At 32.4% G+C, this 14269-nt stretch overlaps 1 protein-coding gene across 1 annotated transcript; it reads left to right on the top strand.

The window, feature by feature from the left end:
• Window positions 1-1434: 1434 nt before the first annotated feature.
• LOC132752970 (uncharacterized) lies at window positions 1435-3700 on the top strand. The gene is made up of 3 exons (XM_060743384.1): window positions 1435-1572; window positions 1662-3097; window positions 3187-3700. Exons 2-3 carry the CDS (start codon window positions 2905-2907, stop codon window positions 3531-3533), a joined length of 540 nt encoding a protein of 179 aa, XP_060599367.1. The 5' UTR covers window positions 1435-1572; window positions 1662-2904; the 3' UTR covers window positions 3534-3700.
• Window positions 3701-14269: the final 10569 nt, after the last annotated feature.

The raw sequence follows: 14269 nt of genomic DNA, 5'->3' as shown, positions 1-14269 counted from the left end.
TAAGGTCTTCCTGCGATGACACGCGCCCCAGGTCGTGCCAAGTGCACTCCTGTCCCTCGACTTCTCAATGGCGGTCGGGAGACAGGAGTACCCCCGACTTCACGGTGAGTCCTATACAAAGGTGTCGGAGGCCACAGTTCCCGCACGATCTTACAATATTTAATTAGCGAAAGGCTGTATCATAGGCACAAAGAGGAAAAATAGTTCTTTTGTAAAATGTGGATAGAAATAACACATTTTCATATTGTGAAAAATAGCATTAGATATTGAGATACGGAAGTGGAGTTGATTAGTACTTCTAAACATAGACAACTTCTTCTGACCTTTCCTTTAGAAAAATCAAAGATCTGTGGTCTAGTTGAAATGCGGGATACTATAAATGTGTGCCACTAGGTCTCCCAAAACGAAACAGAGACTTTGCAGCACTTTTGATATTCGGAGAAAAGAAAGTTCTATTTTAATTATTACATAGTGGTCAATGCCTTAAATTCTACTTAGTATACACTTAACAAATTTACCTAATTTTAGACGTTCTTGTTTATTGTTAGTATTCATTAATTCAGATGTTTTGATTATATTTGGTCTTCTAAAATAATAAGGTTTTAAGAAGCGTTTACGCTCATTTTCAAAGATTTTGCATTCGAATAATGGAATCAGCACACTGTTTAGTTTTTTTCTAAAGAAGTTACAAGAAGACAACATGCTTTACAATGCGACCAATGTAATAATTGTCAGCATCGTATATGTGGGACAGGTTGTCTTGATTTTTATTAATCATTATAATGTTCATGATAGATCTATATCAAATATATATAACTTTGAAAAATATGAATTACCCTTTTCCATTATTATGGAAAGATCTAAGTAAATAAATCAATCTTCTTTTGATATTATTTATATCATACTATCATACAATTGAATAAAGATTCTTTTTACGTTTCATTTTATCAATTATATAACTTTATTTTTCAGGAATAACGCAGTCAGATTACAGGATGATGGTGCGTGGTGTTATTGAGGTCGAGTGGAGCTGTAGCATATGCAAGTCTCCGGTAAGTAATACTGATTTTTTAAAATGAAATTTCGCGGCGATCAACTTTTACACAAAACATGCATGCATAATTTCTTTCTTAATAAGAAAACCTATTGATATTTAATTTCAGGTTGTTGACAACTCGCAAGAAGAAGTAGACCACTTTCAAGTCTAGCAATGTTACACGCTACTACGAGTGCTGTAGCTGACCTGATGGAAGTCGAGCAACGGGTGACCACAGATGAACTTGAAGATCGACCACTTAATATACCTGATAGGGATGTTCAACGCCCTCCTAGAATACTAGATGTGTAACTTTATTCTTATATGTGAATTTTTGAAATGCGAATCTGAAATTATAATCGAAACAAATAAATACTCTAACTTTGAGTTGAGACTTTTTTTATTCCAGATCAGTACGTGAACCACATATGGATGTCCCAGAAGAACATGACATTCAATATGAACTAGTGGAAAAGGGAACCAAGAAAGGAGGGAAAATGTTGACCGCAAGTAACGGGTATTGTTTTAACGTAAAAGTGAGTATTTATCGTCAAAAAAAATCATCAAGATTAAATTTCTATCATAACATATCATAATATCATATTATTAATATTAATATTTTCAGAGAAAGAAAGACAACTTCACATACTGGGTGTGCAGCGTTAGAAGTGCGAAGTTCCGATGTCCTGCATGGGTCAAACAGTACAGCGATACATATGTAGCATCTAACAGCGGACATGAACACCCCGCCGATCCTAGCATAAGGGCTAAGGTAAAGATCACAGCGAAGATAAGATTATCATCGGGATGATTTTTTTGAAAATATCTTTGCAATTTCTATTGACGCATCGCGAATATTTATGTAAATTCGTGTTCATCAATTAATTCGGGTTTTTTTATTTCAGGTTAAAGATCTGGCTGCAAGAAATATCCACGTTCCTGCTGCTAGACTAGTTCAGGAAGCTGTCACAAAGGCTGTCACATCAGACCTACCATTTGTTCCTAACATAGACAACATCACGAGGGTAACTAACTTATTTCGTCAGAATATGCGACCATCTGAACCAGGAAGATGATTTGTCGTTTACGGTAATATATATCATCATTTTTGTATTGGAATGGAATCTTATTGAGTTGTGTTATATTTTTACATAATATATTTATGTATATATTAATGTCAACTTTATATATTTTCAGTTGTCACGTGACTTCATCAAAGCGGATGAGTACCTCGTGGAGTGGATGATATTCGTGTGGGAGAGGAACGCCATATTATGTTTGCCACTGCAGCCCAGCTAAGCCACCTTCAGACTGCAAGGCGGTGGTTCATAGACGAAACTTTTAAAGTGGTACGACGACCATTTTATTATTTGATGTCTGTTCATGCTTTTGTTAAGAGTGGTGATCATGTAAAACAAGTACCTCTTGTTTTTGTATTTATGTCAAGGAGAAGGAAGGAAGACTACGTTGATGTACGTTTCTTAGGAAATCAATTGAAATGAGATGAATTGAGAATTATATTTCATGTGATAGAATTCTTACGATTTTTTTTTATTTTTCATGTTTTTTCACGACTGAAGGAGAAACTTGGAGATCCGATGGTAGAGTTGTTTATGCTGGACTATGAAGCAGGTAAATAGCATCTCTATTTTGTTTTTTGAAATGATTGAATTTAATGTGAAACATGTATACATCCACTCATTCTTGCAAATTACTCCTTTTCAGCTGCGTGACAGGCTATCAGAAACACCATCATTAAGGGGTGTGTTTTTCACTGGCTCCAAAGAGTGTATAGAAAGGTCATTCAGCTTGGACTTGCCACGGCATACTCTGATAAGAGGGACAAGTTCCTTTTTATTAGAAAGCTGATGGCCCTTCCATACCTTCCTGCGGAGCACGTGAGACCCACCTTCATTGAGTTGGAGTCTCAAGCTGAAGAGTCCAGATGCGTTCCCATCATAGATTTGACAACATACATCCGTGATACATGGATCGACGGCAGACTGTGGAAAGTGGAGAACTGGTCAGTTTTCAGAGAAACCGTACGTATAAATAACGAATGTTGAAGGTAAATAGTTTCATTTACAATTTCACTCACTATGAATATCAGTACCGCCTTTCTATAATCGATTTTCGTAACCGTTTATAATACCAAAATATAGATACTACATATTTGTTGATCTCTGCAGGCTGGCACAGACGTCTAAATTCACGTGCAGGCGGGGCGCAGCTTGCATTCTACGTTTTGGTGCCTCTTCTTTATGGTGAGGCACAGTTCGTCGACTTGCAAACTCGTCTCGTCTCACAGAACATGCTGACAAGGGTACGCAGGAAACAATACAAGGCCATCCATGACAAGCTGTTCGACCTGTGGGACAAATATGAAGACGGAGAAATAACAACAAATCAACTTTTGAAGAATTCAAGTCACATCATGGGCCTAGGACCAATTCCAGCAACAGTGGATGACCATTGCGACGACGAAGATCTTGAGTAGAAAAGCGGTTTAGTGGAGCTGAAAAATATATAAATTGACTTGTTTGTAAATATGAGTCTGTAAATAAAACGTAACCTGCATATGTACTGTTATCAATTATTTTGTCTTGTTTATTTCAGTTAAGTGCGTATAAATAAAACTCAAAAATATTTTTAAAAATACTTGTTAATTGTGTATTGTTGTTTCATTTCAGAGCGTGTAACATAATTATTGTTATTTTATTTTCATTTTATGCACAGTTCAGTTAACGTGTAAATAAAACTTAATGTAATGTATAAATGATAAAATATGTAACACTTGTTAAGTGTTAGTAATTTTGTCCGTTAAATTAGCATGCATATGAAATATTATTATTGCTATTGATTATTTTTGTTTATTTCAGTTAATTTCAGTTAAATGCGTATAAATAAATCAATAATACTATAAATGAAAAAAAAGTTTTTTTTTATATTTGCTGTAGTTTGTTTCATTGTACTGTTCATTTCAGTTTCGTGCGTGTAATTATATTAGTGTTATTAATTATTTTCATCGTTTGTTCGTTTCAGTTTTGTGTTGTAAATAAAACTTGTTTATTATCGTTAATTGTGGTTTTTTGTTTATTCTTATATATTCATACATATTTAATCTCATTACAAAATACAATTAATGTGCGAATTTGAACAATAAACCTGATAGTTTCACACCTTATCCCTTATTATTACTTTATTATATATTTCTATAGTGGTAAGTAACCTCCAAAAATGGTACATTTATGCAGTGGTACGTAACCTCCATGGTATATAATTTCTTTATTTCAGTCTCATCTTTACATGTATACATAAAATTACATATAAAACGTAAAACACAAACATGAAATACATGAAAAGCCATTCTAAAAGAATTACAAGAGACTATTTATTTTTACCTCTAAGGGAGACAACTCCACAGACCATATCACAGCAGTTTACTGTTTTATGCACTGAGGAGTTTTCCCCCCTAGCTACACAAATTTCATATAATCATTATCATTCATTAAAAGGTTGTTGTATTTTAAAAATATGACCTCAATATATTCAAACTATTGCATGTTTTTCCTTCAGAAGGTTACATTGTGGTACAATGAATAAAACGATACTAAAATGTTTAAATGTAAATGGTAAGAAGACCATTATAAATCATTTAACCTTGGAAAGTATGTCATTTATTACACTTGATTCTTTACAATCTCAAAATAAACTTCAGTATATCAACGATTTGTTTTCTTCAACATAATTTACATGAAGATCTGTTTTATCCATATAATATATTGGCTTAGTCAATGGATGTTTTATACAGAAGCAACATATATTTGTCCAATATGTAATAATAAATATGGCCATTAAAACTTATATGAGTCAATTAATGACATTTTTAAAACCATATCCTGCCAAATAAAATTTACTTAGACTGTTTTATTATAAATTTTTATACTTTTCAATAGGACTATATAAACTATAAAATAGTATTCACTTTTGAAAAATTGATAACAATGTGAGACCACAGTCTTAGTCTTGTTAAAATATTTATCTTAAAACCTACATTTCAGTAAAACATTTACCTATTATTCTTTTACATACAATGTACATATTTTAAATTTAAATAAAAACATATAAAAAGACACATCAGAAAAAGGAAAAAGAGAGCAATTTGTATGTTCTTATATGTAAAGGAAAGTTACCCTTCTCTTAAGTATGTCAAAGCAGGTTTTGGCAATATACCGTACACAACTCGTATTTGAGAATATAAAAGTAAACTTCTCCATAGTTGTCATTGTGTGAAATTGTGGGTTTTTGACACTCACTTTTTCAAATAGATCTACACGAATATCTTCATACATAAAACATTCCATTACAGCATGAAATTCACTTTCTACCTTGTCATTACAAAAAGGACAAAGCCTTTCATTTACTGGTAGGCGTTCATATCTACCTGTCTCTATTCTTAGTGGTGCAGTTCCACATCTGAACTTAGCAAAAACGGACCTGTGGCAACGCGGAAACATGATTTTGCAATATTCCTCAGTTCCAAAAGTTGTCTTAAACTGCCTATATGTGCGCAGTTTGTTGCCACCGACCCCGCTTCTACTTCTTTCAGATGTAACATTAACATTCCACTTTGCAATAAAACTTTGCTTGAACCTTTTCTAGCATAGCTTTTTTGATACCAGATTATCAATATTATAAAATTCTGTACATTCAAGATCATTAAAAATTTGTTTTGTTCTGAAACACAAGTTTTTACATCTTGTACTACCAACTGAATTAGCTTACATAAAAACTTTGTAGTTTGTTCTGGACCTAGGCATCATACATAGTCTGTGCCCAAAATTAGAAACACTTATCAACTGTCTACTGAAAGTTGGTTGCCAGCCCATATCGCCTATCAGGGCTGCTGACGGAGAGAAACGGGATGTCCCTAAGAAAAGACACATAGCACGGTGTTGAATTGAGTCAATACAGGAAAACGATTTGTTTCCCCATATAGCTGCTCCATATGCTACCACAGACCAAACCAACGAGTCAAAGAACTTAGTAAAGACATTGTAAGGCTTTCCCCCGTAGAGACTTGTATTAAGCTATTAAGAGACCTAAAGCTCGACTGGCTGACTGAGCAACACACTTTGCTGTGACAGAGTAGTCTAAATTCTAAGTGTTAAACCTAAGTATACATATTTTGGAACACATTCAAGATTATCTGGTCCACATTTAAAGACAAAATTGGTCCTATTTACATTATTACATTGCTCTTTGTCGGATTAATTTTCATATGAGAGGCGCATGACTATTCATACAGAACATCTAACATACTTTGCAAATCTTCCTCAGTTTCAGGAATGAAAACAATGTCATCAGCATAAAGAGGTATACACAACTTTTCTTCGTTTCCAATGTCAACAGTTAAGCCTAATGCCTTTAGTCTCACAGCAAGATCGTTAATACAGAAATTGAAAAGAATTGGTGACAAGCCACAGCCCAGACGAAGGCCGTTGTTTACATTAAACCAGTTTGTATGCAAATTGTTTACCCGTACGCAAGCTGTTACATTAGAATAAATAGATTTTACAGCTAAGAACATTTTACCATTAACACCAACATTGGCTATTTTCTTCCACAGAATGTCCCTATTGACGGAGTCGTATGCCTTGCTAAAATCTATGTATGCTACAAATGTTGATCGCTTGGATTTCAAACGTGTTTCAACAATATTGGTCAAGGTTGACAGTTGGTCAATTGTACTACGACGTTTCCGAAAGCCATTTTGTACATCTTCAATATTGGCATTCGACTCTGCCCATGTTGACAAACGTTGGTTGAGAATACTGCACTACAGTTTGTACATTGTATTAGCTATTGCAATACCCCTATATGACATAGGGTCTTTCCTATCCTGAGTATTGGACTTTGGGATCAGGTTGATGATACACTTTCCCCAATCAGAAGGAACCATACCTTTGATATAACAAATATTAAAAAGAATTTTGAGACAAGAGAGTGAGGCGTCATTTCTAAATACCTCATACGGCAAGGCATCTATCCTACTAGCCTTGTTATTTTTTGCCCGCTTAATAGCATTCCTGACTTCTAAAACATCAATTTTTCTTTCTAATTCTAATCATTTGTTTTGTCCAGGAGGTGAATCATCAGCCCGGTCTACATATACAAGATTGTTTCTTATATTATTATTAACATTATATAAATTCTCAAAAGATGTCAGATGGAATATCGGATACTAAATCTCCATCATCATTACAAATTGCATAGGAATAGTTTTGGATTTATGAGAAACAACACCAACTCTACCAATATTTTTCCAAAATGACTGCGGGTCTTTTTCAACCTCATTTAAAAGACTGTAAATTGTTCCAAAAATACCTTTTAGCCTTCTGTACAGCCCTACTAAAATTCTTTCTTTCCTGGCAGTAGGTCTGTCTCAGACGTTTCTTATTTTGGACATTGGTGCATTTACAATACATTTTTTCAGCATAACATACATTATTCCATTTAAAGACATTTTCTACAGTTTTATGAAAAAATAATCCTTTCATAGAATTTTCTAAATTTTTTGTATGATGAGTAAAATTTAATGACGAATTTGAATATAAAAAGAAAAATATATGTTGACGTGCTGGATTTCTTGTAAAATGGCAGTTTCCATGGTAACCGTATATCTAAAAACTGTCAAAATAGCCTAACTGTGTTATAACGAATAGAAAATGTATAAGATAGCTTAAAACACACAACGAGCATTGTTTCATGCAAAGATAACCTTATCTAATGATTCTGTATGAAACAAATGATAATCTGAACATATTTCTTTAAAAAATGAGTTTTCCATGTTCCTCAACCGAACAAAAAAATGAGAAAAATGAACATGAATTTTCAGAATAATTAGAGATATACAGTTTTATGAAAAAATAATCCTTTCATAGAATTTTCTAATTTTTTTGTATATTGTGTAAAATTTAATGACAAATTGAAAAAGAAAAATATATGTTGGCGTGTTGGATTTTTTGAAAAATGGCAGTTTCCATGGTAACCGTATATCTCAAAATTGTCAAAACAGCCAAACTGTATTATAATAATGTATAAAATAGCTTATTTCACTCACAATAAACATAATTTTATACAAAGCTTGCTTTATCTTAGGGTTCTGTATAAAAACAAACGATAATTTTGACATATTTCTTTAAAAAATGAGTTTTCATGCTTTTTAACTAAACAAAAAATGAGAAAAATAAACATGAAAATTTTCTGTAAAAAAATAAAGCTATCAAGAAATTTCTTTTACAGAATTTTCTACATTATTGATATATCAAGTAACATTTGATTGTGGATTCAAAAATAGAAATAAAATATATATGTTGAAGTGTTACTTTTTTGTAAACGGGCAGTTTCCATGGTTACCGCATATGCCAACTGTCAAAATTACCACGCTTTCTTATGAAATATCATTTATACTAAATGTATTGTCAAATATAAAACATGTTGTAATAAGAATTTCTTTTTCTTTTGATGTTATATTAAGTAAATGATACTGAATATTTTTTTAAAACATATCTAGGGCCATATTATTTTTTTCACTCGACTAACATACCCGAACAGTAAGCAAGTATTCAGAAATTTACAAAGAAAATAATGAAATTCTGAACATTTCTTGGATGTTAATTTTGTTTTTTTATTCAACACTTTTAAAATATATCATTTTAAACTTCTTTGCCTAGTTGTCTGTCAGTAATCAAGTCGCGACGCACTTTTGTCACTATACCACAAGTGGGTGGGGTAACGCGCGCAGAATTATCATCAATGCTGTCGTACTAATGCTTGGAGAAATCCTTTATGTGATGTTGTCTAAACGACATTCTTATTCTTTTGAACCAATCTCCTTTTGAACATTTAGAAATATCTATTCTGTATTATTTACTCATTATTTGCTTATAGCCGAAATTTAAACACTTATCCGAATACTATTCAACTTTACCTTTATTTGAAGAGTAATTATCCGTGATTATCTTGCTTGGATGCGCATAACGATACGCACAGAAAACTACCGAAAACGTCTTTAACAGTAAGGTCATCAGACCACCATGGTTTATAGCATTTTCTACCTTAATTGTTATTTGAATTAAGAGTCTTTTGTTTCATCCTAGGCAGCTAAACAAACATTTCATTTTTAATGCATTGACATAACTCAACATATGCTGTATCTATATCAGATTGAGCCTGTATACGTAACCTACGTAACCTCCAAATTCCATACAAGACAAATAAAGAGGAATAAAGAATCTCTAAGGAACGCACAAAACGACAAAATTGAAAATGCTGAAGGCTCGGTTTGACTGAACTTGTTGGAAAGTGCAAGTTACTATCAACGCCCCTTTTCACCGGTTTAAGCAGTATTCGACATTTAGATATTAAGGAAGTATTATCATGCGTACGGTCCATTGCATCACTGCGTGTCAACATCAACTATAAATCAACTGATTGACATGAGATCTCAAAGTCGATGTGTTAGTTGGGTTGGTTTTACGGCGCACCGACACAGTTCTAGTGAATAACGTTTATAACATGAAGCTTAATGTATATTCATTCATGTGGTATAAGACTGTATAAAACGATGTCGTGAAATTAATATGACCTTTAGACTTCTTACATTTCATACAATAACATGACGCTAACTGCGTTCTTTTGTTCCTTTTCATTACCCAGAGCTTAAGCAAACTGATGATGTATATGTTTTATTAACACTCTTTGTTGAAAGAGTTCCCAGAGAATGTTAATTTGTTGTATTCGTTCTTGTTTCAACAACGTTCTGAATGTCAATGAAGTTCTATGGAGAAAGAGACGACTGTTCAATTTTTCGTCATTATCTGATGGGCACAACCTTAAAGATGATAGAAACAAAAAGGTATACAAATGAATATACAAATAATTTATTTGATAGCGATTTAAAGGGAATTATAGGATCTGCTGTTGACTACTTATTTTCTACTATTTAAAATATATGAAAGAATAATTTTAAAATTATTACAAAATGTTTGTCGTATAAACTAAAAAGTAGCTGTCATCATCGTTAACATCAATAGCAACTTTTCGGCCCTTTCCGTAAGTCTTCGTATAAAGTTATTATGAATAATAGCCGAGGATGTTCCGATTGCGTTAACAAGACACAGCAATACTTCTTCCGGTAACAATATTGATCCATGTATTATGATTTTAGGTACCAGGTCAAATGAAACTACAACTAGGAAGCAGCGTATTAGTGGAAAGTGTAGGTGTGTTCTCCAAGACATACTCAGTACTCGGAGATAATGGTGAAAAAACTCATGCAAAGGGTGCACATGTTAAATTAAATCATGACAGATATAAAGAATGTCTAGAGTCCGAAATGTCATACAAAAACCCCCATAAAATCAGTTAAACACTATGAACAAAACATGTATCATGTATCAACAAAAAGAACACTTTTATCACCTGTAGAAACCAAACGGTATTATGTCGATGCAAATCAGTCCTATAGTTTTGGACATTATTTCATTGATTTTTTGAAAATCTTAGATGAAGAAATGTTCTAGCACCAGAAGTCATCTTCAGATTATATATTTTAAAACCCCTAGAAAAACAAAGCTAGATGCAAGAGAACAAATCAAAGTTCTTACTTAAAGAAATGCTAAATGTAGATGTGTTATAAACACATGACGTAGGCCTTTATAAAATCAATATGTCCGCTGTATTTATTAATTTATTACAGCTGCTGTTTACTTTATATTTTATTTATTGTTGTTATTGATGATATTTGTGTATTTTTTAATAGATGTGATTATTGTATATAAAATGGATAATGTATTTTTCACTCAGGCTTTATTATGTTTTAATCAGATGTCAGTGTACTTTGTTTGACAGGGAGTAAGTTTCTTAATCAGGTTTAATTATGTACAAATTTGATGACAGAAGTATTGTATTATCAAGTTGTATAGTGTTTAATTTTCATAATGTTATAATTATGTAGCGAAATAAATAAAGATATCTGTATTTTACGGCAAGGCGTTGTTTTTTTGACAGCATCTTAAAGGTAGATTAAAAAAACTTTTACAAATCTTTCTTTTTTTAGAAAAAAAAACAGGTACAGGTATATAAAGCCATGGAAAATAAGGACAAAATTATTCGTCAACGGATAAAGTTATAATGAATTCAAATAACTTCAACCAAATATTAGCAGCGAGAGGACAGTAAAAAAGTTGATAATTTCGATTGTAATAGGAATGCTCGTTTACAAAGAGTTGAATCGGAGGTAAATTCATTCTTTTTTTTTTAGAAATACCCCCAAGTAAAGTTAAATTAAACTTTTGACCTATTACGAAATAGCAACATTTTAATGTAAACATCTTATTCTGCTGATAGTTGAACTGGTTATTACAATGAAATAAGATGTGGATTTTTTTCAAACATTCGCTAGAAAAGTTATGATTCACAAATAATGATTCATTTCAGATTCAACTTATAAAAGCTAATGGCGTTTGTGGTAAATTCATTTTTTTAAAAATAACGCCACATAACGTTTAATTGAACGGTTAAACTTTTATGAAATAGAAACATTTTATTGTAAGTATATTTTTCTGCTGAGAGTTAAATTGGTAATAACGGTGAATTAAAATTTGGGGTTTTTTAATATATCTTCCCAACATCCGCTATTCACAATTAATAATGATTGATTTCAGATTCAAGACAAACAGATAAATCAAAGTGCTGCAGCACTGAATGCGACGGACATGCAACCGGAGAGACATTCAGGCTTTTTTTTAATAAAACAAAACACAAAATATATAACAGAGAAAATTTGTTCCATACAAGTTCGAGATTTGTAGAGCAATATATTTTGTGTACCAAACTGTTATAATTCAGATTTTCTACTTTCAAGCATTAAATACAGAATGAAATTTATGCCTAAAAACTCTGGTCAAACTTGTAAATCAGTGTCCTTATCGATTTAGAAATGATATGTAAATAGAAGAAAAAACTGACAACGAAATATTTCTAAAATAAAACCATGCAAATAAACTTCAAGCATAATACATTATACATGTGAGAATGCTATTTAGAATTGCTTCGTGTTATCATAGTGGTCACATAGACAATAAAATATAAGTCATTTGTATTGCATGTAATCCGCTGGTTTATTACATGTATAATGTGTACTAATCGCCTGTCCATAAATCAGCATAAGTGAAGCAGAATCTATTTTTAGAATAGCGAAGGTTAACTCATATCGTGACCTAGAAATTTATTTGTAAACAAACCACAAGAATCGGAAGTAGAACTGATATTATAACTTCCTTCAATAAAGATAACCATGAAAGACTACATGGTGGTAAAGTGTTGAAAAGCTCTCTTGTTACATGCATTTTCAAAAATAGATATTTATACTAACCATTGTACTGTATCTAATTTATTAATAACTGCTGAATATTCAGCTAAACCCGCGGTATGAGTCACGAAAATAGTTCTTTTATTAATGCGCGAGTTATTCTAGAGTCACGAAAAACTTTTGATTTGTTAATAATAATGTTTTGTATAATGTAGAAATATTTATTTCCTACTACTAATTTCTTGGAACTCAGAGCTTACACCTTTATTATAGTATAATTTGCTGTCCTACTTTTTCGACAGCGGTAAATCGTTTCGGCAGTCATTTGCATATTGCGCAATAATACTACGGGACTACAACGTTTTTATCAATCATATACGTTCATATTTTAACTTGGATAACTTAATTTGAAATTGAAAAGGCTAAATATGGAAGATATTAAGATATCCCGACAAAGTATGGGAGTTTTAAAGGACACCTTGCGCGATTGTAGCCGACGAAATCCCATGTGTAGATGACTTAGCTCTGAACGCGCCTGAGGGCGCGTCCGTCGCAAAAATGTAATGACGTTGCAGCAACGGCAAAAATTCGTCTGCGCGATACGACATAAGATTTATTGATTTCTCTTTGCCGGCACATATGCAGGTTACACAAACAATGCATATTGACAAAGTTATTTTCCAGTTCGGAGAAGCTGGAGTTTAAGTACGAAAAGCAGCTCGAGGGTATATTTTTAAAAATGTTTTCAGCAAAAGGATCTTGTTTGCATTGAAATGGGAATTCAAACGTACGAACCAATGGCCATAGACAAAAAAGAGAAAATAAGAATCCCTAAAGAGGGCCCAACACGTCAAAATTGAAAATGTTGCAGGCTCGGTTTGATCGAGCCTGTTCATGGACGGTACTGTCAAGTGCAAACTACCGTCCACGCCCCCTAGCACCGGCATTCAACAGTTAAACATGAAATGGTAATTTTTTTTAATTTAGAAACATCCGCAGATATGTTCATACGCGGTTATCATGGAACCTTCTATGTGACACAGTAGTGCCATTCCATGAAAAGCGGCGTATGATTCCTAAGTTAAAAAAAAAACCTGTGCCCTAAGCGAGAAAAAATGGGCGGAAATAAACTAAATGGAAGTTTTAAATGGGATCAGGGTTTATGAAGCGGACACGTATTTTAAAAATTTGAATTATGATATTAAATTTCATGTCGGTCGCTGACATCATGAACCTAACACAAACTTTAAAAACTATGTATGATAGAATATAAACTGTTGCATTTTGAAAATCAAAAGATCTTGAATTATCTTATAATAATAATCCGAATAGTGAATGCAAGATAATGAAAAAATCATACTCGTGTTTATACGGTATGGTCGGGAAAAATTGAAAAAAATATTTTCTGTTAAAAATGGTCTGTATATAGTTTTGTTATTGTTGTTCTTGGTGTTTTTAATTTATAACTTTCGGATTGATTTGATACGAAAGAAATTTTGAAAAATTGTTTATGTAGACTTCCAATTATCGCTTTATGTTTCGGATAATGTCATATTCGTTCAAAAAAAAAACAACTTTTTTCCCCATATTTTCAAATAAATTTTAATTAAATCATATGTTATCAACAAATTATCTTCATATTTTTAACGCAGAATATCAAAGAAGTAGGTCCCTTCTTTTTTACGGTATCACGTGATTATGCATGTTTATTTTCGTCATATGTAATTTATTCTTATTTCCATCACTCTTTAAAATACAATTTTAATTTAACTTTATTTCAAAAGTGAAATTCTTTTTTTAATATTAACATTCAGATCACGGTCACATAACAAAGCTCCCCAACCGCCCCACCAAAG

This window comes from Ruditapes philippinarum, unplaced genomic scaffold (genome assembly GCF_026571515.1).
Source record: "Ruditapes philippinarum isolate M1 unplaced genomic scaffold, ASM2657151v2 ctg476_1_1_1_1, whole genome shotgun sequence".
In the NCBI taxonomy this organism is placed as follows: Eukaryota; Metazoa; Mollusca; class Bivalvia; order Venerida; family Veneridae; genus Ruditapes; species Ruditapes philippinarum.
Note: the sequence above shows the minus strand (reverse complement) of the source record. Positions and strands in the feature narration are given on the sequence as shown.